This window comes from Etheostoma spectabile, chromosome 22 (genome assembly GCF_008692095.1).
Source record: "Etheostoma spectabile isolate EspeVRDwgs_2016 chromosome 22, UIUC_Espe_1.0, whole genome shotgun sequence".
NCBI classification, from domain to species: domain Eukaryota; kingdom Metazoa; phylum Chordata; class Actinopteri; order Perciformes; family Percidae; genus Etheostoma; species Etheostoma spectabile.
Window position 1 is genome coordinate 8,498,480 of NC_045754.1, and position 26,230 is coordinate 8,524,709.

At 40.0% G+C, this 26,230-nt stretch overlaps 1 protein-coding gene across 1 annotated transcript in view; it reads right to left on the reverse strand.

The window, feature by feature from the left end:
• Positions 1-11,150: 11,150 nt before the first annotated feature.
• tmx3b (thioredoxin related transmembrane protein 3b) overlaps positions 11,151-26,230 on the reverse strand; it is a 37,433-nt gene continuing 22,353 nt past the window's right edge. Inside the window, exons 14-16 of the mRNA XM_032503928.1 lie at positions 23,190-23,319; positions 21,573-21,641; positions 11,151-14,655 (exon numbers count right to left, since the gene is read on the reverse strand). Of these exons, the coding sequence (XP_032359819.1) occupies positions 14,362-14,655; positions 21,573-21,641; positions 23,190-23,319 (493 nt within the window). The 3' untranslated portion in view covers positions 11,151-14,361. The remainder of the gene's footprint in view (positions 14,656-21,572; positions 21,642-23,189; positions 23,320-26,230) is intronic.

Below are 26,230 nucleotides of genomic sequence, written 5' to 3' on the forward strand. Positions count from 1 at the left end.
AAGGATCCAGCGAGTGTTGCGTTGAAGTTGATGTCTATCAGTGATCGGCTAAATATCCCATATTAACTGATCTGCAGAGGAAAAACAAAACATAAGAAAGCACCTGCTGCTAAAGGGAGTTAAGGTTGAGTCGAGTCCAGCCAAAAAAATGCTGTTTAAATCAGGCAAACGTTTAACAAAGTAAAGCTGCAGGTAACAAGCTGGTTAACAGACGCCAGAGGATTTAGATACCCATTTACAACCAGGTTAACCACACTTATATATAGTTGCAGTTTTAAACTCTTTGCTTACAATTTCAACTGACACTTCAACTCCTTTCACTGTTTACACATCATCTTATTTTGGTTTACTCTTCCTTTTTTTCACCTGAATTAACACCAATCCTACAGCTCATTCTATGTCAAACGCTCCTCTGTTTGTAGCTTTTCATGCAAAAACCATCATGCCCCAGCAATCACACGCATCTTCTTCAGAAAATAGTCCTGTTTTTCTTCATTTAAACATAACTGTTGATCTATTATTTATAGATGCTTTCCAATTCAGTAAATGCATTTATAAAATGCCATGATTAAGTGAAGAATCTCTGGTTGGTGTGTGCACACTATTAATTTAACTTGGTTTGGTTGTTAGCGAGTAATAAGGATGAATCGGTTTGAATTTGACTACAGGGCATCCCGTCACATGCTATTTATTGATGATCTTCAGAAATAGCAATGTAGAAGTAGCAAGTTTAGGTAAAAAGGGAAAACAGACATATATACAAATCTAAGAAACTACATATATTTCTTTATTTTTGTGTAACATTTTTAAGCCTTCATTGTTGATGGGACAGCTTGGACTTGAAAGGGGAGAGAGGGAATGACATCCCACGGCCGCAGCGTCGAGGACTGAGCCTCTGCATGTGGGCGTACGCTCTGCCGGGTGTGTGTAAAAGATGTGAATACTTCCTCCAGCACTGGCTGTAAGAGCACACTCACTCTAACAAGGGATGAAAATTGGGATTCTGTACAACATGCTGAAGCTGGTGTTTTGCTCAAACATGCAGTGCTTGAGCAGCAGGACTGATAGTGACTGACATGAGTAGTTGAACCCGGGTCATCCAGTTTAAGGTTATCACTGTTCAGTCTGTCACCCGGACGCCTAAAGTACCTATTGTCATGAGGTACAAAATAAACACTGGGTTATTCAAATATCTGCTCTTTAAAATGGGTTTAGAAAGTGTCAATCAGTTTCCAGATTCTGACTATAATTTTAATAACTCTTCATTCACATGCAAAAAAAGATGGTGTCTCCCCTGCATGCTAATTGGCAAAGAATAGCAACTTTTCAGATTAATGCTGATATCAGACGCTGTTGACAGAAGTAAGAGAGAGAGAGCGAGAGAGAGAGAGAGAGAGAGTGTTTATCTGCACGTGTGCATCATAAGTGGGTTTGGGGTAATTTAACATTTCTTTTGATTAAGGCAGAAATGAAAGATGACAAGCTTTCTTCTGCATAGGTAACAGGAAGTTGTCTGTGTGTACATGTGTGTAAGTATTAAAAGATGGGGGTGGACATGTCATTTACTATAAACCAAAAAGGGTCAGGTTGGTTTTTACCTATGTGAGGTTGGCTGTACCTATGTGAATGAGGAAGTTAAGGTTTATTCAGATACCTGGTATATATATTTGTTCCACATTCATTTTAGGAAGTCATAACTTGTATTTGAAGTTATAGGTTTCTCTGCACTCTTCTATTTCCCATCCACACTGACTTGAGTCAAACTATAAAAAATGTAGGTCTAAATAAATATAGATATGTTTGAGAACAGCAAAACCTAGTTAAAAATGTAATTATGGATTTGAGCAACCGTTACTAGACACAGCAGGCCACCCTGTTCCACCTTTCATGTTGCCTTATCGAGTTTAGCCTCTTTCACTGTGCTCTATAATTTAGTCTGTAATGCATTGGATGTAAATCTTTCTAATTATGTTCACATGTCACTGAATAATCCAGGTTTTCCCTCTCAATGACACCTCTCATGCTCTGTGCATTCATTTTGAGTTTTGAATTTGAGTTTTAGCATTAAAGCTGATAAAATATGCAAGTCACATTTGTCCATTCAGCCGACAACGACAGAACACGTCTTCACAACAAAAGAGGCTTCTCATTTCCAAAAGCTTTTGTTCACTTCTGTGTGAAATCAGAGACCAAAGTGTTTAAAAATTACTACACATTTTCCGTGTTAAATCCATGGTTATATCTACCACCATTGTCATGGTGAACTGGGTTCTGTGTTGAGCTGGAAGGGAATGCTTGACAGGCTTAGTGAAGGGGATGTGATTTGATATGATTTTGGCATAGAAATACAATAGTTTTAAGTTGTCTGCCTAAACTTCAGCATGGTGTAATATTAATATACTGTAGCATAAATTGTATTATAATTTAGTCAGCTGATATTTAATCAGACGTAGCTGGGTGGTGAAAGTGCAACCCAAAGACAATGTAGGAATAAAAAACTAAACAGTATGAATTTCCCCTGTGTCCTTTAGTTGCATTTGATGGAGAGGGGTGAGAATATCAAAACAAAAAAAAGTGTAATTTACAAAGAAAGATGAATGGATAAAGCAATGGACCAGGAGCATCAGCATTTATCATTTTTGAAGCTTGTCATCTTAATTGTATTCTGGTTCATTCCACATAACACAAAGACATGCAGCTAAGCGGTGCCAGGCTCTGCATTTGGTTTTGTGTCTTTGTCTGAGAAATGCATTACATATCAGTGGGCTATAAAGCAGATTCCAAGAACACTCGCAACACATTGTTACAGATGTAAAAGTGATGCTTTATTGCTCTTTAAACCCCTACTTAAACAATATGATTACTGCTAAAGATTACGACACAGGAAATGGGTTTGTTATGGAGTTATGAGCTCATGTTAGGCATTTCATTAAAGTAACAAATTCCATCTTTACATCAGATTCTGAAGTATTTTAAGTATTAAAATAATTCCCAGACAGATACGTTTTGGGAAAGAAACACTTGATAAGAAAGCGGATGGCAAACTGTACCTATCTTTGATGATTGCTGACATCATGTGCACTTTTTTTGAAAGGCAGGGAGGGAGGGTTGGCATATGTTTTTCTTCCTGTCGTTTGCTGCTGTCAGGACAGGCTGATTGATACAAACTGGTGCAGCAAAGTTCTCTCCAACAGACAACACTGCCTGCCTTTGTTGGCTCGTGACAAATGTAGCCTCTAAGTGGCTGTGGCAGGCTGTGATCCTGCAGGACCCTTCATGTTACGTATGAGCGTTCAACTTTTTTTTATTAACTCCAGGTGCGTTGTCCCCCCCCCTCTATGTCATTGTTGGCCAGAGCTGCATAGCCCACTCTGAGCAGCGCTTTCACTTTCCGCTCTGTTTAAACCAAGTCCAGATAGGCGGAAACGGATGGCAGACTATCCCTGCCCTACTTGCAGCTACACCACATGGGCACGCACATCATACAGAGAGAGAGAGAGAGAGAGAGAGAGAGAGAGAGAGAGGAACAGAAATCAAGCCACAGAAGGCAACCACCTTTGGGAAAAACAGGGCTGAGGGCCAGTTGTGAATCTGCCTCTGGCTGTCCTTGACAAACCTCGGGGCCAGATCCTTCTGGGTGGTATAAGCAGCACGGAGCTGTGAGAAGATTTATCTGGATGGCTGACAACTTCTGCGCCACTCATCCAGGCTGCTTGTGTCCCCATAGAGAGTACATGTCATTGCCTTAAAAGCAATGCTGCTTGACAATGACATTGTGGGGTTTGTTTTTATCTGGGATTCACTTTATTTTGGAGCAGTTCTGAGGAACTTTTGAGCGAGTTCAGTTTGAGTTTAAACATTCGTTTGTGGGTAAATATGTTATAGTTGGAGATATTCCTATTGGAATTTTGTAGGCTACTGTTGTTTATGTGGATCATTAGCAGCTGTGTCATATATAGAAATACAGGCTGCATACAGTTATGGCATGCAAACATCACATACACATAACTCCCAGTCACATCATGACAATAGGCCTACAACACTCAATTGCACTTAAACTGGTATTGACTTAACAAATCAGAATGACACGAGATACATGATACACATGCAACATACTGTTAAACATCATGCAGGAATTAAGTGGAATTACTTACTTAACTTGACAGAGAATCTAGTTTATCCACAACATGCTCCTTCTACAGTGGTTGTCCTGACAAGTGTACTCTATTTTGCGGTTATTAATGTCAGTTATGTGATCAGTTACAAATAGTGATGTTATTTTTATTAGAGAAAGACAGGCCAGATGAAGTCTTAATTACGGCAGTTGTTTTCATTAGAAATATCCTACTGACAAAGCCTCATATAGCTTGTGGAGAATTCTTACTTTTAGTCTAAATACTGATAACTAATTTTCCAGACGTGGTTAAAGGAAATGTTATAATGATAAAGTTAAAGAAATGCTGTATTTTCCTTCAGTCCTCTGAGGGAAAAAAAACACACTGATGAGGCCAAGCGATGTTTTGACTCAAAAAACAATACTATAAAATTTAATTTCAGACATTTATTTAGTATTTTAACCCTACATAACCTAAGACGTTGGTAAACTCATTTCAAGCACAAAAACCATTAAAAGTTAAGGTTTGTTCAAAAGAGATATGAGGGATTTAAAAATAAAGCCAAAATCAACATTTCAGCTTAAGCGCCAAACTATCTCTTCACATATTGCTCTAGAAAATATTTGGGCGTCACTATATGGAAAGCTGAGTTTGTTGTGAACATTTTGATAAGAAAAACATGGGGATCAGTTACATACAAAAACCTTAAATGGTGAAATTAAGAAGATATGTGAAAATGCCCTGAGACCTCAGAGGGTTAAACAAACCAACCAAGAGCAGAACATGCTTGACAGAGGTAATTAGTACAAAGTTAGAGAACTTTAAGTTACACTTTACTCAAAGTTTTCTACATAGCAGTGGCATGACACTATCTTGAACATGTCATAAAACATTATAAACAAGTCATAAACGGTTATGACACAACGCTTTTTTAGTGTCATTTGGTTTTGTCATGACAGGTTATGCGTCATCATGACTGTGTCATGACAGTGGCATGTGAGTGTCATGTGTTCAAAACTTCAAAAAGTGTTACCAAACTTAATAGTTAGTTATTTTGAAGGTACAACTTAGGTGGATCAAACAGCCTCCAGGGAGAGACAATCCCACCTTTACCCCTTACTGCAGACGCCCCTGCATCCCTACACTGTAGAAAAATAACACATTTTAAAGAGTTCATGTGAACAATCCAGTAGAGGCAACCGCTCCTGATGTGCTATTCCTTGGAACAGCGGTGTAAAGTGGTCTTAGTGGTCATTATTGAGCCCACTTTAGTATCCAACACCATGGAGGAATAACAGCACACCTCTGCAGAGAGTAATAATGTCTTAGTTCTCCTGTAGCCACATTTGGCTCAGGCCAGTAGTTAACTTTGCAATCTAATAGGAAATGTTTTCTTTTCAGCGCCCTCTGATAGCTTTTTAATTGCTTTCAGCGACATTGTCACCTCACTCCCTCAGTAGCCTGGAGACCGTGTTGTTTGCTGTGGCAAGAGAGCTCTGTAATGTAATCATGAAATAATCATAATTAGGGAAACATAATTATGATCAGTTATTAGGTTTAAAATGACCCAAAGGTGCAAACTAATCTCTTAAAAATGCATTCTTGTTGATCAGGAAGACGTTTTAAAACCAGCAATAATGAGGCTGGAGACCTATTTCTCTTTGTAGGGGCCAATTCTAACACACTCCTCTGGGCTTTCTGTTAATACCTCTGATAGAAACCTTCTGGGTTGTAATAATACATGGGGCTTTTTCTGGTTGTTGCACTGAATCATTGTTATTGCATTAAGCCTCACTGAAAAGTGTCTTTAATATTTGTTCACTGTGGGCCAAATGTAAGGACAAGGGGAAAAACACAATTAAAATGCAACTGAGTATATCTTGTTGGTGACACAGCTTCACTCAAGAACAGATGAAAAGAATCTAAAAAGCATTTTTGAATGAACTAAAACAGCTGAATGCAATGTTCCTGTTTTCAACATGCCACCAAAACAGAAAAAGAAGTTCAAGTAAAGGTTACAGAAAACAAGTTGTGGTTTTTACGGAGGATAACTTTGGGAAGTCACTGTTCCCGGCTGGGGAAGAGTCCGGCACATTCAGCAAGGCCCTCTAAAACCAGGAAAACTGTGTCCAGTCCTAAAGCTAAGCTAAGCTACCCTTCTCCTGGCTGTAGCATCCTATTTAGACGGTTAAATAGGAACATTAGACATTAGACTGCTACTGATTTTCTGAGCAAATATGCATTTATTCCAAAATGCTGAACTATTAAATTTTCTTTTTTAATTTCTCTCTGTACACAGAATAATAGAGTGTTATGGTCGTGTTATGGTTACGGTTAAGTATGTCCGCCTCCCATGTGTGTTATTTTTGTTCTTTTTTTTTGACTTTTTGGTGTTATGTGTTATATTTAACACAGAATCAGACCAGAACATATCATCTATAACAAGAAGACTGATGCTAAAGTGCTGCAGTCGATAGGATAATATTAATAGGATAATATCAGAAACCAAACGGGTAATGAATAATTAAATAGTCCAGTGTGGGTCCAAACTCTAATTAAACCTAAAACATATGTCGTATATACCCTTTTAGCTACATGTATATTAATTAGAGCACTACATTAATATTTTAAGGCCACCATATGGAGATAATAGTTTTCAGATTCATTTAAATCATCATGATCTCAAAGAAATTGTATTTTTTATTTTTTTTACTAAAGGCTTGCTTTATGCAGCTATAAGCATACGCTGTTTGTTTGTCGAGCTCCTGTGTTACTGATTGCCGTGTCAAATCCCTGTGTGTCTGTTGATGCATTTGGCGCATAGAGTCATTCTGATTCGGATTTCTAAGCTAACAAATCTATAACTCTTGGATTCTTACAAATATGCTTAACACGTCTTTCAAATACATTTCCCTTGTGACGTCACGAAACTAAGTATATAGAAGTGTAACAAATAGGCTACATCAAATCATTTCAAGGGACAAATTCAATGGCGCGTCCCTGGACGGAGACATCACAAGAAGGACAAGCTCCCATTTCGTACAAGTTGGCTCTTGCTTGTAACAAAAGAGGAAGCCCACACATCAACTTAAAGACTTTAATTTGTCCAAACTGTCCAAACAATAAACCTAAACATCAAGTAAACATGTAAGTCAGTAGTGCCATAAGTGCATGGGTGAGTGTATCATGAGGTGTGTGTAAAAGGAAAAGGCAAAATGTAATGAAAAAGTGAAGAGCTGGAGGGTCCCTGGGGTGGTGCATGGTGAAGAGAGAAACCAGATTATGGTCTGCAGCTATCGCAAAGCGTTTGAACACCCACACAGGTGATTTCAGTTATTCTGGCAGATTAGACCTCAGCTCCGGTTAAGGAAGGGCCAGAGCTTTAGAGGCTTTCAAATGTCATCTACCAATAAGAATGATAAAGCTGTCAGTTGTCCTGCCCTATCAGGAGCAACCGAGCTCACAGGAGACTCAGGAACATGTCAGTCAATCAGTCGACACCCACAGTAATGTGAATGGGAATCGGTCCAATCAGCCAGATGAACTCATAACACCTGTAAATCCAAGACGGAATTGACAGCAGGACGGGACTCAGCAAAAAAAGTATCAATTACAAATCCGTCCACTTACTTCAGCACCATGGACAGTTCAGTGGATTTATTAATACACAACACTGATATTTCGGAGCCATGGTCGGAGCCATAGATTCTAACCTGCAAAAAACTCAGTCAGATGAAGGATTAATGAGTCAAGCAGACTAGACCTACACATTCAACTAAACAACCCCTCTGCCCCTACACTCTCTCTGTTACTAGGAGATGGAGAGTTGGGATGGCAGGTTACCAAGGGGCGTGCATTTGGATCATTTTGCTAACAAGCAGGATAGTATCGCCCATCTAATCGCCAACTGTATTTAACAGTATATAATGTACAGTGGAGTCTATGTAAACAAACAGCCTTGTCCTCTGAGGTTGTGACTCAACCAATTCAAAATCTTTTAGACATGCCTCTGAAATGATTATTGTAAGAAGAAAAAAAACTATTAATTTAAATAAATCCCACTTTCTTCATAGAATCTCGCACTCAGCTCTTTATGCCCCAGTAGTATTTCCTGAGGTTTCCAGTTTTCAGGAGTTAAAAGGGAGTCAGAGACACTGTTCCCACAAGCACTTCCATTTCTACAATTTGTTTCCTGAGCAGCAAAAGGCCCTGTCAGCAGTGTGTGTGTGTGGTTGTGTGTGTGTGTGTGTGTGTGTGTGTATGAGTACATAAGTGCTGTACTGTACCATCATTTTGACCCAGCTGGCTACATTCACCAGGGGGTTTGGGAGTAAGCTCTGGACCCAGCAGGCCAGTCACGTAATGTCTCTGAACATCTGTGTGAAGCGACTAAGGATCAGATTAAACATAGGCTATGAAGGCTGTAACACACACCCACACACACCCACACACACACTGCACACACTCATGTGTTGATTAACCTGTTGTCTTCCTTGACTATGAAAGCTGATTTTTAAGCTCTTTTGGTAAACAGGTTGGAGGTTGGAAATCGCTCGTGGCAAATGGGTGGGAGTAGCGGCGTCAGCAGCTGCGTTCAGGGACATGTCACCTCCTCCAGGAACAGTTACGTCTCAGGTACTGTAAGTCACCCTGACCCCCCCCTAAGGGGACAGGTCCCTTCAGTAAATGATCACAACCTCTGCAACATCATTAGGCTGCTGCTGTGTGGCAGCAGCTCCTTGGCAGAGTGATAAGCAGAAACCCTCCACTGGGAAATGCTTACAGTGCACTTAGAGGTGACAGGGATAATATGGGCCGTGCACTTATTCTCTGTCGAGCTGCGCATCATTTGTAAGCTTTAGCTATAAATAAAGATTTTTGACACAAACCAAGATATGGGGTCTGTATGAGGCACAGAGCTGGAGTGATTTCTAATTGACCGTTTACTAAACCCCTCACCCAAAGAGCTCTTGTCCAATCACTGATTAGCAACCGTAACCAGGCATGGCAGGTAGGGGCAGGCGATACCACCAATATCATTACTATCTGTAGTTAAAAAAAGAAACTAGTCTACTATTATAAGGCAGAGAAATATGTCCTTCTTTGTTGGGTAATTGCATGATTAATATGCTACTTCTGGATATACTTTAATGACCATTACATAATTTGCCAAACATGAAGCATTTCTTTTTAATATTATCTCTTAATTACCTAATCACATGCAAGACAAATGCACTAAAGACGTGACCACTGTGGACATGCACACATGTAAATATTGCATCTTTATAGCCTGAAAAAACTAAGAATTAGAAGTAGTAAATCTGCCATCTTATGATTGTAGACTAGATGTGTGCCACAAGAGAATAGAAAGCATGGCAAGCGTTCAATAGGGGGGTGGGGTGGATGGGATGTTATCTGCAGATGGGATTGTATGTGGGGAAACCGTATTTGGTGACCTTTTATAATGTATAATCACAGGGGAGCGCTAACGGAGAGTTCAGGGTTACGCAACACAGCAACAAAACAGACATAATGATTACAACTGTTTAAAAAACAATTATATCCATTATTGATTTATTTGTTTTTTTTTTATTGAAATAATCAACTGTCTTTCAGAAACAGAATGTGTGTCGGACTCTCATGTGTTTCTTATCTCCTTTTCAGCTGACAGACACTATCCTCCTGTGTGTTTGTGGGTGTGTTTGATGATTTTTAATGCAGAAGTTGTAACAGTTTGGATAAGCATCTTTACACACAGTCATTTTCACACAACCCCGGAGAAAAGTTTTCCAAAATGTCAGGTCAAAACAACAGCAGCAAGCACCATCAATCGGCTGACAGGCTGACAAGCGGCTATTAGACTCAGTTGAACTGTTGATGTAAAGTCACGGCACCAAAAATAGTCTTGACGGGGCTGCAAAAAAATTATCTAGGCCTCACTACCGATGATGGAAACACACAAAAGAGGCGTTCACTGACGGGAGGTGACATCTTAAAAGGGCGCATTTGTCGACGTTGTTTGTGTAATTAGGCATCGAGGTATTTGTGGCAGCAAACAGATGGACTTTAGCAGCTGCCGCCATCTATCAGCTGTGATGTAAAAAAACGTTGCTTTTCTAACAGGCTTTGCAAAGAATCCCAGAGAACAAGTGTGGGCTGGTTTCCATGGTGAGCAAAGCAAATCAGCCATTTCTCATCTTGTTGAGTGACACAAAACTATGCTCAGAATACCCCTGAAGTACAGGCTGGAAGCATTAACTGAAATAATCATGTATTTCTGTACCTTGACCTTACACCATTAAACACCTCCTATGTGAGTCAGAAATGAGATGATTACTATCTCGCTTTAATATGCAATTTCAACATGAGACAGACGTCAGAACGAGCAGCGAAGTGTAATTGCCCTTGTCTAGTGCTCGAGATAGTTGGTTCTCCGAAAAGAAGAGACAGCAGGCCTCCTTCATTTGCCACGCAACGGAACTCATTCTCAGAATATACAGCGAGGTAATTGAGCGATGAATTACTTTTTGCATCAGCACCACTCAATGACACTGATTCTGATGTAGTTATATATTATCTCGCCCTTTGTGGTAATTTATCCCCAAAATGACATACAATGGAAAATGAACATTCTTCTTTCTTATCTGACCTGAAACGCACTTTCCAAAAAGCAACTTGTTTTTTTTTTCTCCTTTCTCTTAAACTGTGTGAGGGTCAGGCCTTCAGAAAGTACGGCGTGACACTGTGCCTCTTCATTCTATAAAGTCACGTCTCTGAGTTAGACTTTTGAGCGACATCATTTTACAAAGAGAAGAAATAAATGTGTTTCACATCAAGTAATGCCATCAGCCACGGTAACACCTAGATCTCTAAAGATTGTATTACATCTGCGATAATTGAGTAGACACCTCTACCTTGGATTATAACGTGGAGTGGGGAAAAAAACACACATTTATAACCGTACATGTGATAATTGGATGTAGATGGAGAAATGGAAGGCAGAAATCAGATGGAACAAAAGACAGCTTCGTTAAGAACAAATGAGGACAATCTTTATTTCAATCTTTCAAAGCTGTAATAAAGTGTGACAATCTCAAATCTAACCCAAAGAGAAAGTTTGGCAGAGAATGGTAGGCAACTACAAAACCAAAAGGCAAGGCGAGGGCATGGTTGTTTTTATGTGTGCAGTTTCCCAGTAATGATTCAGATAAGCTCTGTATATTTCAAACAACAGGTGTGCTCAGGTTGAATTGCCTAAGTCGATCAATTACAAGATTTACTGAGCTACAAAAGCACGATAAAATGAAGAATAACCAATCCTGAAGGGATCTTATTACTCAGCTACACTTTTGTTTTTAAAAAAGGATTATAGAATGGGGGGGGGGGGGGGGGGGGGGGGGGGGGGGGAAAGATTGAGGATTACCTTTACACAATAACACATTCAAAATATCATCTTAATAAAAAGTCCACTTAGTAGTTTTCTCAGTTGTGGTTAGTTCAGTTGTCATTATATGAGATATAGATAGATAATTTTTCTTACTACTCTTCCCAAGGCCAATTAACTTAATGCTCATTCATCTCCCTGTGTGGAAGTTCCCTTGAGTAAAAGCCTGTTATAGAAGCTGCCATTGCTCAATTCAAACTTGTAATTACTCTGCAGCTCTATATAATGCATGAATGTTTAGAATGAATAATGTAACACAAAAGCAGGGTAAATAATAATCCAGTCAACATGTTGGAAGATACACTCGTTCGCTTTCTTGCCGAGAGTTACATGAGAACATCGATACCGATCTCATGTCTGTATGGTATAAAACCAGAGCCAGCAGTCGATTAGCTTAGCTTAGCATAAAGATTGGAAGCAGGGGGTAATTGCTATGTTGGCTCTGCCCAAACCAGACTGTAAAAATTAATAGACAACGCATACGGTTTGGCAAAGTGCTGCAAATGCGGAAGTGCCTTAAACCGGCATTCTATCTGCATTCCAGCAGGGGGCGACACATGCAGTTGTGAAAAGAGGTTGGTTTCTGTCTCTCACTTTATCAGTAAACATTTTCATAATGAGTTTTTGGTCTCAATCGCTAGTTTTAAGTCTTCTGCAACACAGAATGATGTTCATTTTTGGAATTATGGTCTTGTTGATGTGACGTCACACATGCTCTGCCCATTAATCACTAATGAACATTTTATATCTTGTTTAATGCATAAAAGAAAGTGTAAAAGCATGTTGTGGTTTCACTGGGGGTTACAGGACTTGCCAAACAAGATCCTAGCCGGGTGCAGTGACTGAATAAGGTGCTTGTCATGTTGCTAATTTGATAGCTCCTCGAATCCTCGGTCCTCGGCTTAACCGGAAGTTGTTCTGTCCGTCCTCGGTGAAGGCAATCTCAAAGCTCTTATTTCTACTCCGAGGACCAAGGAGCGAGCATCGAGGACTCAAGGATACAGGCGAGGATACATGAGAGCAGCCTACCCGGGAAGCCGTGCAGCTGAAGGAATTGCTGAGAGATATAACCTTTAAATTTGTGAAACGGGCTAGCGGTTGCCCCATTTCCAGTTTTTGGGACTAAGCTAACAAGCTGCTGGCACTAGCTTCATATTTTCCCTTCAGACAGGACAGTGGTTTTAACTTTTTCATCTAATGCTTGACAATAAAGTAAATAAGCATTTCTCCCAAAAAGTCAAAATTGGGGACATTTGGAGCGATGGGGACATCGTGATTATTTAACACAAGAGATTTGTACATAGTATTTGCATTTTTGACTGTGCTCCTCCCACGGATTTGAAGTGGGCGGGGCCTTATTGGAACACAGTAAGAAAACTGTGTCACTAAAGCACTAGTGTAAATCACATCCCAAAATTACACCCTGAGGTCTTTTGAGTGTTAATGGGTTTACCTTTATTATTTCCTTTTTTAGTCACACATGCTGAATTTATACTAAACATCCTTAAGATAATGAATCTTGTTCTCAGGTGCTTTAACGTGCCTCACTGCCAACTCCAACAAGGTGCACTCTTCTGCTGGGTGTGGCAGGTTTTAGGAACATTTGTCCTGTATTGTAATAGGCAAGCCACTTGAATCCAAGAAGAAGCCACGACCCATACTTAATATCAGCTATTACATACATTTCAGCCAAAAGGGTAAGAAAATAGGCTAGAGATGAATGTCAATGCCTTGAGTAGACTAACAATAACGGCTTATTACAGAAAAAGGGAGTGAAACCAACTACTAAGAAGGAAGACTGGTTCAATATTTTGTACCCTCAGTGTACGTCTCAGTGCATTGGGATTTAAACCTCAACCTGCCTACTGAATTCAATATTGCAACCAGTGATGGAGGACAGATTGAAATATGGAAACAGACAGAGCCAGTCTATCTGAGGCACATGAGTTGTTAAAAGCTGCAGGAACTACTGATGCGAGGTATGGGTGTCTCCTCACAGGTCCAACACATCTAGACTAGGAATTTTGAGCAGGTAGGTCATAAAATGGAAAGAAATGTGCATTTACAATATTCTAGCATCAGACCGACTGATTACCAATTACTTGCCTCATAATTGGACACCAAAAGGTTGCTGGCATGAGAAATAAATTTAAATGCACGACTGTCTCAGCACTTTGCACCCCTAGTAGAATAACAAGAAGAAGAAATATTTTCAGGCAATAACATACAATAAAAAATAAAATAAAAATTATTTATGGCAGATTTTCCTTCTTGGGCACTTCCTTTGCTTTCTACACGCGTCAATCACTATATTTGATAATATAGGTAATATTTGGTGGACAAAAAGTCTAATTGTTTAAAGGCAATATTAAGGATAACATAGTAAAGTAAAAATAGAGGAGATTGACATTTGACAAAAAAAATAAAATAGGGGCATTTAAGTGGTTAGAAAACAAAGAGAAAGGGTCCCACATCACATGGAATTAACCACTGGTTGGTTGATTCATAATAAATAAGTGGTTTGCTAGGTTCACAGCCATCCCGCCTTCTCTTGAACAGTATGCGTTTACACTCCATTATAAAAAAGGCTGTTAGTTTGAAACGTGATTCTATGGCTTCACTGAGCAGCCGACCTTAAACACAGAACTCAAAGATGGGGGAAGAGTCTGCGCTCGAGGGGCTCTGAGGGGAAGTGATATGAAAGACAAAGAAGCAGAATAGTAATACATTGATAGTTCTTTGAGTTTCATGTCACTGCATTTGACTAGGCCCATCATCCTCTATCCGACGGGAGCCCCTGTGTTAATCGGTTTTCTTCTCTTCAGGATCCTTCACTCTGACATCGTCTTCCTCGATCTCGCCCTCTTCGGGACCCTCCAGCTCAGTGGCGCGTTGCCTCTCCTCCTCTTCCTCCTCCTCCTCTTCTTCTTCTTCTTCCTCCTCTTCATCAGTCAGGCCCTCCCTCTTGAGCGCATCTATGTCATCTGAACCGTCATCCGACTCAGCCGTGCAGATGCCATAGCACATCAGGCTAATTACACCCAGCGGTAGGCCGAACAGGAAGCAGGCCAGCAGCGGAGAGCTGCGAAACACTGACTGATGTAGGAAAGGAGACAGCGAGAGATGAAAGGAAGACAAAGGATAGGGAAGTGTGGGGGAGAACATGGAGGCAAAAGTAAAGAGATGCAAATGGGTCGAGGAAAATAATGGAGTAAATGAGGATAGTGAGAAAGGACAGATGAGAGAACAATATGTTCATTTTCTTTTACAATTAAATATTTTGCAGATTTTTTTTTGGTTTACTCTTACCACTATAAGAACATGCTCTCCACTTTTTTTTAATATAAATCTACTATGTAAATATAGACATTTGTAAACATTAACGTTCTCAAAATCCCTTCCTAAACCTTCTTTGTTGTGTGGATAGAGCAGGTAACTGCCCAGCGGGGCCCCTGAGATCAGGGCCGGCTTCACTGTGTGATCATTGGATTGTGGGGTTTTGGATGAATTGCTAATTTGCTTGGTAGTAAGCAAGTGATTAAGAAGAGAGAAGGGCCATAGTACTACTTACGGAGTAACTGAACATGGCTGAAGTGTGCTCTGGTAGGATCTATAACACACCCTGGGGTACAAGCCTCCATATCTAGAATCTAGTTTAAAATGATCTAATATTTAATTGGTATTGATGGACCATTGATTGATGGTGCATATTTCTCAAGAAATGTATTATATTATTTCCTTTGTATTCATTTAAATTACCACAAGCCCAATGTGGTTATAGACATTTAAATCAGCGTCCAAAGCTTCAAATATTTTTGCAATTCAAACTTGTCTGCTGTGATGTTAGTTGACAGCTGTTTGACATGGTTTAACAAAAAAACTGCCCAATCAGAGCTTTGACGAATCTCCTACATGGTTAAGTAGCTGCTACTGCATAGATTAGGACACTGTACAGGCTGTCAGTCAACAGGTAACTCCTAAACCTGAACATTACTATGATCATAGTAAGAAAAAACTCAATACTATGTTAACTGCTTGTAGCAACTGTATCGGAGCTTCTGTGTCAACTGGAAGTGACGTGGATGGGACAAATGCAACAACAAAAAACAGTATAACCCCCCTAAACTGTAGCCTGGGATAGATATCAGCTAACGTGGGGTGGCAATAGCTCAATTTATAGGGAGTTGGGTTGGGAACCGGAGGGTTGTGTGTTTAAGTCCACATTTGGACCAAAGTATGGGGGTGGACTGGTCGCTGGAGAGGTGCTCTTGAGCAAGGCTAGAACTAGACATCTAAACATAACTAAACATTTTTCCATTAAGCGCATGTGTAATGTGTGTAATAATAACAGAGTGTAAATTTTAATTTCCCCTTGCGGAATTAATAAAGTATACATTAACATGGAACTGGGCTACTACAAACTGGAGAAGGGGGTAGCATTCATATGCAGTGGGCATTACATTAACATTAAGGCTACTGACTTGGGTTGTCCGTCATGTGCACTGTTCAGTGCATGCACATGAGAAAATGGGAAGAACCGGGGCTCAGTAAGGGCCACGGGCTCCTGACTTTATTTCTTCTCACATAAAACAACAAAACACACTAACAAGGTATCCCTTACTTTCAGTATAGCACTGCACAGATGTGAAGGCTGGCAGTTTATTAAAAGTGTTAAATCTCTCTTAACAGTGTTTACAATGGTACTGAGTCTCCTATTAGCTATTAGGTAGAGTGAATTCAAAATCCTATTCGGCGATCCAAAAAGATTTTCTGGAAAATTGCAGACAGGCTTTTATGTATTTAGCGGAGATACTGCATTTTTATTTAGTCATTCATTTATTCATTCTTTTGCATTACGCCATTAAGCCTCACGAGTGTGTTTAGAAGGCAGGTCACAAATCATTCGCAGAAACCCGGGCAGGCTGTAATATTTTAGTATTAATTACATTTCTGTCATGCAACTTCCGAATGTCTGTATTACGTATTACCGTTTGTGTTTCTAACTGTAATGTGCTGTGTTGTTTGCTCCGGTTTTGTTTTACACTGACGACCAGATTGGACCAGATTTCCCCTTTTATCTATAACCCTTTGGGTTTCTTGTACTTTCAGATTGGGCTGTTTGAACTAAAATGAATAAAGAAATCTCAAACTTCAAACAAGCAAACATCCACCTTTATACACAAGTCTCTCTGAAGATATTTTCTGTCTTCCTCGCTAGGCTCACATCCCATGACTACACACTCACAAACTAACACATACTGGTGCTACGTGTGTGCAAAGGTTGCATGCACACACATACTGAAAGGGAAATACAACTTTGAATTTTTTATTTATTTTTTTGTTTCAATGCAAAGAATACCTTTCTAGACTTCATTTTATTTTTTATTTTCTCTCCAGTTTAACACCTGTAGATTTCAGATTCTAACATAATTTGGTAAATGGAAGTGTGTTTATTAATCCCGAAAGATCGGTTTTGAAAGATTGGATTAAAATACAGTAAATTCTCAAAACTCCGGTAACATCCATGCCCTGAACCTGCATATAAAATGGGATATTTTTGTGACACATTTCCATTCCAGCGAAACACGATCCCTGCAGGCTCAACAATGCCCGAGTCACTGAAGGACAACTTCTTCTTTAAACGATCTTGGTGACAAATGAGTCATTTAGCCTTAATATAGCAGGATACATCAGAGACAATGTTCCTAGAAGGGAGTATTCGGTCACAACTTCTGTCAGCCATTGAGCTGAGAAATATTCATGTTCCCTCCGGTCACTGCCACATGAAGAGGGATGGTAATTGCTGCTGCTGTGTGATGCTGGATGAGGTAGATATGGGTATGCTATGCTAACACAGCCGGCAATGAGTCATTGGGCCTAATGTGACTGCTTCCTCATGCTCCCGTCAGACGTGCATTTAGATGCAGGGCTCTGGGGGGGGCGAGGTGATGGTTGCTGCCTATCTACTTTGTATCATACTGTATCCTGTCACTGTAAGCAGGGCTAGCCGTTGTGAGGCATGCAGCGCGTTAAATTTAGGGAAGCAAGAAGAAAATAGCATTTAAATTCTCTCACAAGCCCTTTGCATGTAGATTCTTACTTTGGTGTAGTTGCTAATTGGAAACAATGATTTTGCACACTTAACATTTAAGGCTGACTTATAGTAGACTCTGTGCAGAGCCTACACTTAAGCAAGTGGCCTTCCCTGATGTGAGGATTTATACTTGCGCAATGGTGTGTATTCATTTTTCTAGTGTATCTCTTAAAGAGAACAGCAGATATCACTGCAGCTTTGTAGTCCATCATTTTTATTTTTACCTGCTCTCAATAAGATCACATTTTGGAAGGTGGGAGCATTCTATATGCACACACAGTGTGTCCATCTGGGCACGTTTGTCACTCCTTAGTATTATTCTTTTCCTTAAACGTCACTATGAGAGTCAGTGTGTTACCATAAAAGTAAAGCATACCACTAACATCTCTACATTTGGACTATCTTCAAGTTCCTCTTTGTACTTATTGATGTGCCTTGTTTTGCTCTGTTCTGTGTCTTTGTATTGTAATTGAAAAAGTCAATAAAATCATTTGTAAAAGAAATAAAATAAAAAAATAAGAGAATAGCAGAGCCGGTGTTTTTTAAGTGTGAGTGCAGCGGAGCGAGGGAGAGACAGGGTTTCTGCCGGTTTTACCAAGTCAAATTTAAAGACTTTTTAAGACCTTTACAAATGAAAATTAAAACAAAACATAAAAGTAACAACGAAAATCCAGAGTCATAAAAGTACTTGCAAAGTAAAATAAATGTATTCAAATTGAATAAAAGTGATACTGAGTAACAATAATCAATACAAACAACAAATTCTATTTGGAATATTGAAAAGAAGAACTACAACACCGCGGAATAAAAAAAACATTTCAGTGCGCATTAGAGGTAGCGTTGTATGGACGTAGGAAAAATAAGACCTGTTTAAAATGATTTAAAACCTAGAACAACGTGTCTCCCCCTGTGCTGTCTGACCCGGTCGGCAAGCTGCAGCAGGATGAGTTAACCCTCTCCTTGAGTTCATGTTGTTCACAAAGAAAGGAGAACCCGAAAATGACTAGGTGGTAAATGCAACGCTACCAAGCCCAGCCAAGCAACCAATCACAGTTGTTGCGTTCTGTGACGCGTATTAGAGGGGCACGTCAGGCTAAGGCGTAGGCTACGGCGTTAGGTCCATATCTATGCGTATATTCAATGCAGAGCGATAAATCAAAGCTACACAGCCCAAAGACATAATTGTTTTTATATTCAAACATTTTCTGACATTTTCTTTCACTGATTTAAACTGTCTATCAAGACCTGACCTGAGCTTAAAAGTAAAACCTTCAATAGAAAAATGTTTCTACAAGCCTCGGTACCTCAAGGCTTTTTATACCTTCCATCTCAACAGTTTCCTGAATAAAATCTATAATTTTCCCCATATCCCTTTAAGCGCAGTATTACACTTTACCTGTGGTTACAGTACAACCAGAGCATTACAACACAGCTGTATTTACATTCCTATCACACCCGTGGTAAAATAAACACCAGTTGTCCTAAAAGAGCCAAGAGTGAAAGTGGGAGGAGAAGCAAGTTCAGCCTCCTGACCCGGTCTACTCCCTCATTAAACGGGCGGTATACTAGCCGCAGCCGACCTGTCGAGCGCCTGTGTGACATCATTGAGCGCCGTGACTGTTTTTACTCCCGCGTGGTGGTCGCGAGACTCTACGGACTAGAAGAAGAAGAAGAAAAAAGTAAACAACGGCAGAACTGTTAGCAGCATTGACGTCAATGCTTTGATTTGATTCAATGCATTTTTATTATTTCGTTGTAGTAGAACGCCTTTCAGTCACCATAAAAGAACTCATCTTAACCTTGCAAGTTTACAAGAGAGACTTGCAGTCACTCTGAGTCCTCGTTCAGGCTTCCTGTTTCCACTTTGTCACTTTGTTTTTTTTCTATTTAAAAAAAATAGAGATTTGACATCACATTAGCGTGCGCATGCTCGGATGCGTCGACTGTAAAACGGCCTTCACTCCACCTCCTCCTACTCGGTTGCCGGCTTCTCTTTCCCCATACTATGTTAACTGCCTGCATTGCATATTCTCATATTTTCGTACTCCCCTGTCTTGTTCTCTGAATGTTGTTTTTCTCCCAAAGGGAAAGAGCAGGGCACTCGGGCATTTGCTGTACAGTGTTAATAACCTTGGCGCAGGTTACATATGCAGTAAACAGTGTTTACCCTCAGCTGGCAAACGCAGTCAAGGAGAGGCATGGTGTGAAGCATATCAACAAGTACAAGGTGTTCAGTTGTATCCTAATAATGAACTGTAAAGGTACAGAAAGACCAAGGCTAGAACAGAGCTTTAAAAAGTTGGGAAGCAGGACACAGTAATATTACTCTGAAACTAATATAAAATACACCATAAAGCTTTAGTGCGTTACCTTTTTAATATTAACTAGCGCAGTGCCCTGTTTGGAACGGGCCGATTGCTTGGCCTCTGGTATTGTTGTTTGTTGAATTCACCAAAACCCAAATGTACCCCAAAAATAACTTACAGAAGGACCCCAAACCACTTCATATGAAACTCCCCTATATACCCTGCTAGTAACTTGACTGATTTACCTGACAGAGAACGTTGAAGATTCAGAATGTAATTACAAAATATCACAATGAAAATGTGGAGGAACCAGACATTAGCGTCATGGACTCATGGCAGTGAGATACCCACCCGGCCCGTTCTGAGAGTTAAACAGCTGCGTTAATCAACCACCAGAACCGGACTGTGTGTGTGTGTGTGTGTGTGTGTGTGTGTGTGTGTGTGTGTGTGTGTGTGTGTGTGTGTGTGTGTGTGCGATGGTGTGGTCTTGTGTCGGCTCGTTAACAAATTTAACATTTCAGCAGAGGTGTTAATTTCCATACAGGTTTAGTGGCTTGACTGTTAATGGTGACGTAGGGGATTTGATTCGCGGCAGTATTTTGGCCATGGTAATGTAATTAGTTAGCAGTAGACTTAATTAACCCGGGGTGAGTCTGATGAAAAGTGCTGTGTCCGCCCGGTTCAGATTACGTTATATTCTTTCTCTTGTTAGAAGTGAATGTAGGCTACAACTCACAGCAACTTATTACTATATGGTGTCTGGCTTTTGTTTGATATTTAGTGTTGGCAAATGGCCTTTTGTTGAGTTTCCTCTTAGCAGAAAATATATACACGGAAAAGCGTAGCACCCTTTTTTTGCCAACCTTATTCCACACAACAGTCGCGATGTTCCTTTCAGCTATCTGCACATGCTCGAAAAGTAAGTTTGGTATATCCAGCAATCATGTAGCTAACATTGCTCGCTCATACACAAGAACCCAAGGAGAATTATTACCCTAGTCTGCGGTTCGTCTCAGGTCTATGGAACATTTTAGCCCCTTTAAAACTCATTGTTTTGGTTTACGGGCTGCAATTTTACGGTTTTGGTTCACAATCACTACTTTCAGCAGAAATGCATCTCCATATTATTGCTGTAATTTTGTAATGTCTATGAGTCTGCTGGTTGTGTAAATAAGAAACTTAAATTTAAATTACCTTTATTTTACAGCTTGTTGTGCTGCACCCAAGTGGCAAAAACATTGTATTAATGGATACCGTGTCTGCTTCTAGAAATAACCTAATGAACTAAAACTAAATATATCTGACATGAGTGGGTTTTTGGAGCTTTAATTGATGTGCACAATGCACAAAAAAGGCGTAACTGAATTTTAGTCAAATAATTATATTTTCAGTGGAGGTCACGATGGTGATATCCTGCAGACTGATGTTTTTGAACTAATTTAAAAGGATTTATTGCTATGATTTAATCATTTTTAATTGCATGTATAGTGGAAACTGAATTAATTTAACAAAAAAAATATATACGAGATTACCATATGACCCCGATGACATTGTGCTTGGGATATGTTCTCCATCTGCATGTGGCAGCCTGGAGTGAACTCTCACCAACTTACCATAATGGTGGATCTGGCATCAAAGGCTATACGTTTGATCCTCTGAATGAACCCGTCACCGCCATTTGCCTGCAGAGAGACAGACCATTAATGGAGACAGAAGAGATACTATGTCTAGTTCATCTTATCACTTGGGGGACAATCCCTAAATAACAAAAACAATTAATATGTCAGTAAAAAATATTTTTTCAAACTAATCACAGCACGTATACAGAGGTATCCAAATGTTAGGTTTACCGTCATATGGTCCGTACATCCCAGACATTTAAAATATCGTTTAATTAAATGCTTCTCTGCCCAAATGATCGGCTGTGCACGACTCTAGCTTGTCTGCTGCCCAGCAGCTCTACTCCGTTTGACCTCATTTGTTGGCAACAGCACCTAGGAAGCCAATGAGCGAGCTGTCTCAACGCTAATTCATCAGGATGGCCAATTAGTGTGCACTGACTGAGCAGGACTTCTGTGAACGAGCTGAAGGTGGGCATGGGATGGTTTTTGTGAAAGCAGCTGTTGCACAGACTCATGCTTATGCTGTGTGAGGACTGCATAAGTAGCTTGAGAAGTTTCAACATACATTTTTTTCAGCATGTTGTTGGAGTAGGAGGATAGAGGACTAAACGAACTGGAGACAGCCTAAGTTCCACAAGTACAGTCGGTGGGGAGATATTTAATATGAAAAAAATAAATTAAAGAAAAATTGGAGTAGCAATTCCCTAACAACCTGCTCGAGATCTGACTGGAAACTCTGTCCTCCTCTGGCGGTTCTAAACAGGCCGTCTGCGTACCTTAATGTTCAGGCTTTCTATGAACAACACGCATAAGTTCAAAGATATTAGTTATGCTTGGGAAAAAATTCCACGACTCTCTTAAAACATTTCCACAAAAAATAACAAACAAAAAAGACTTGAAATCTTAAAATGTTAGAGTAACTTGTTAGCTTTCCTGCATCATCTGCATTATTTTAAATTGAATGCAATGCATTAAACACATTCTGTTTATTTCTACATGAAGCACGAACCAGCCTTAAACACCTCATTGCACACAATACCAACATGACGTGAAGACGCTGAATTTGTCCAGGCTTTGGCTGCAACTGGACAGCAGAAATATGGAGGTTTCTGTTGCTGTTTATTTGGCGGGTGGTGGTTTGTTTTGCCAAGCAAAAAATAGCCTAAACCTTTCTTGGAAGAAGAAAAAAAAAAATAAGGACAAGACCTCTGGCTGTTTGGCTTATGGTTTCATACATCTGGTGACTTTAGTGTGGTGCAGAGGAAAGCAATGACTTTTCTTTTCCAGATTAGTGTGCACACTACAATACAAAGTCATGTAGTAATCTCAGTGTTTGACTTAGAAGACAGAATTATTCCAGATAATCCATTCAGGGAGGACAGCAATATGAAATCTAAACATGCAAAAGGAGATTGCAAAAATACCTCATCTGCTGAAAATATTTTCCAGCGAGGACTTAAAATGCAAGGCAACGTGGATTGATTAATGAAGACTACTGGTGTGATTAGGATGGTACAACACAAGGGGAAGGGAGGGGAAAAGGCTACACTGAGCTGCATGCATAAACAAAAAACTGGAGAGAAGTGGGGAAGGAGAGAAGATTTGGACCTGTGCAGAACCGTTCAAAACACCATTGATGAATTGGACCAGCTGCTCCATGGTCTCAATCGGCTCACTGGGCAGGAAGTACTGCTCGTTGGATGTGTTGAGGATGATAACGGAGGGCACCGTCACCTCGCTGAGAAAAACAGGAAACACAGCTTTAAATCTTTGTAACCTCAGCACCTTGGACTGCCATTATCAAAGTGCATCATTAAAGAAGAACAAATTGTAACATGGAGAATGCAATTGTGATATAAACAAACCCTTTGTACTCTGAGCAACCTAACTTTTCCCATGGGCATTAATTTAAAGAGGATTTCTTTTGTCTGAGGAAAAAGGAGATGCAGTCTGGCCTATTTTAGAGTGTTATTATTTCTTTCTATCTTTTATGCAAACAGTGTGCAACACAGTGGCTTTACTGGTCTGTGCCGGTCACAGTTAAATAAACCTTTACAAATTACAGCTGACAAGTGAATCACAGGGAGTCCAGAAGAAAAGCAACTCTGCATCCATGCTGAGAAATATACAAAACATATACAAAGAAGCCCAGTATTCACAGACACCACACGCTCTCCAGCATACTTATTTTGAGAAATCAGAAAAAGAATTACAAAACTCAAGTGAGATAACGAACAAGGTCATAAACAAGCAATCCCTGTTTCGCAAGTCTTACCAAACCCTGGCCTGGATAAGATAAGGTATCTTAGTGCTTAGACACACAGACACACCCGTCCATCACAGCACTGCCCCCTCAAACCGTCACACAGTTAAACACACGCGCGCGCGCAGCGCACACACCACACACCACCACACACACACACACACACACACACACACACACACACACACACACACACACACACACACACACACACACACACACACACACACACACACACACACACACACACACACACACACACACACACACACACACACACACACACACACACACACCACACACACACACCACACACCACACCCACACACACACCACACACACACACAACCACACACAAAACACACACACACACACACACACACACACACACACACACCACACACACACACACACACACACACACACACACACACACACACACACACCAGTCCATCACAGCACTGCCCCCTCAAACCGTCACACAGTTAAGGGGACAGAGACACACTCAGCACCCATTTAAAATAAATATGGATTAACCTATTCACCTCTGTGAATGGAGACTACTGGGGGTTTGCCACCCATAATAAAAGGTTATATATACTTATATACTGTGCTGTAGAGAATTACAGCTGGTAGAAAATACATTTTTAAGTAATGTCCTTTTCCTTTGCCAAAAACAGCCACAAAACTGTATAATTAGGTCTAATTTTGTTTTGGTTGGAAAATTGTATCCATGTTTATTTGGATTATTAAAGAAACAGCTGGACATTTTGGTAAAAACTTGTTTTCTTGCCTATTGTTAGATGAGAAAATCAGTCCCACTCTCATATGTGTGCTATAAGATGAGATGTAATATACATATGAGGATAAAATTTTCTTCACATGGATTTCCTTTTTCTTTTGTCTGAAGAACAGTTCAACATTTTGGGAAATACATGTTTTGCCTTCTTGCAGATGTCTGTGTGTTTACTATGAAGTGTTAGCCTGTGCTAGCATCAAGACAGCTAGCAGGGGGTCACAGCTAGCTTGACTCTCTTAAAGTTAAGTTAATAAAAGTTAATATACTTAGAAATATGCCCTTTGGGCCCTCTAAACTTCACTGAATGACATGTATCTACTTTATTTCTATGAGCAAATATTAAAAAAAAAAAGACCATTTGTGGATTTAAGGGAAGTTACACAGTGAAACAAAGTCTTGGCAAACATGCTGTGTTAAACTGCTGTGAGCTACCTGGCTTTAGCTGAATATCTAACACACAGAGATGCATGTTGGAATTACATTATTCTTAAAAAAAAAAATAAAGAAGTAAATTTTGAATCAAAAACCGGTAAAAACTGGATTTTCAAAATAGCATTTGCATTCCTAACAATCTATAGTTTGGAGGTTGTTGTTGTTTTTAACACAATGGGACCGGCTCATTACCAGCAGTTTGTCTTCCCCAAGTTTTCTTTTCACTTTCTGTTTCCAGAGGCATTTTCTGGGCTTTAATTATTGCAAAAGGACTTAATTAAAAACCTAACTGTAAACTGTGATAATGATTATCGCAGTGGATCCAGGAAACAAGTCGGATGCATGGGGACATAAAACCTGAATGATTGTCATTCAGGTTTTATAGATCCCCCACTATATATATATATATTAAAAAAAAAAACGCTTTGCGCCGGCCGTTGCATTGATTTCTTATGGGAAGGGTGGTGGCGCCAAACTAGGCGCTGCGCTACCCCTGGCGTCGCGCACCCCTCGGTGGCCGCTTTGCACTGCGCTCAAAGTTCAAATTATTTCAACTTTGACCTAGTTGCCGCTGACCTTATGAAAGCATAACCAATGTGATAATAGCATGTCGGTATCTCGCATGCAAAATAGCTTCCTTGCCACCCTTGATGATGAATACCTACGCTGTGCTTTGCTCTCTGTGCCCTACCAAACGGTCCGCAGAGAGCGCATCATGTGGAGGCGGCTTAAAACCGCCGATTTAATAAAGGCCTAAAATGTCAAAAAGAAACTCTTTCAAAAAATAATTAAAAAAAACATCACAAACTAAAAAACTATAGTCATGGAAGATAATTGAAATCAAATTTATTGCGTGTGAGCAGAGACATTTTCACACTTTAAAATTTGTATTTGTGATATATGGAGCACCAGAAATGTATTAGAGGTTCCACAAAAGCAACCTTATACAAATCAAATGACTCCTTGGTGCGGTAATAATCTTCCTAGTCGTTCACCTTCCCAGATTACAAATCTTCCCTTCACACACACACTTTCAGTCACTGTCTCTGTTTTTCACAGCGCACAATGCTTTCCATATAAGGGGTTAGCGATAATCCTACATTTAAACAGAGGCAGAGACAGCCTTGGGCTTAGAGTGGTGCTCATGTTGTATGT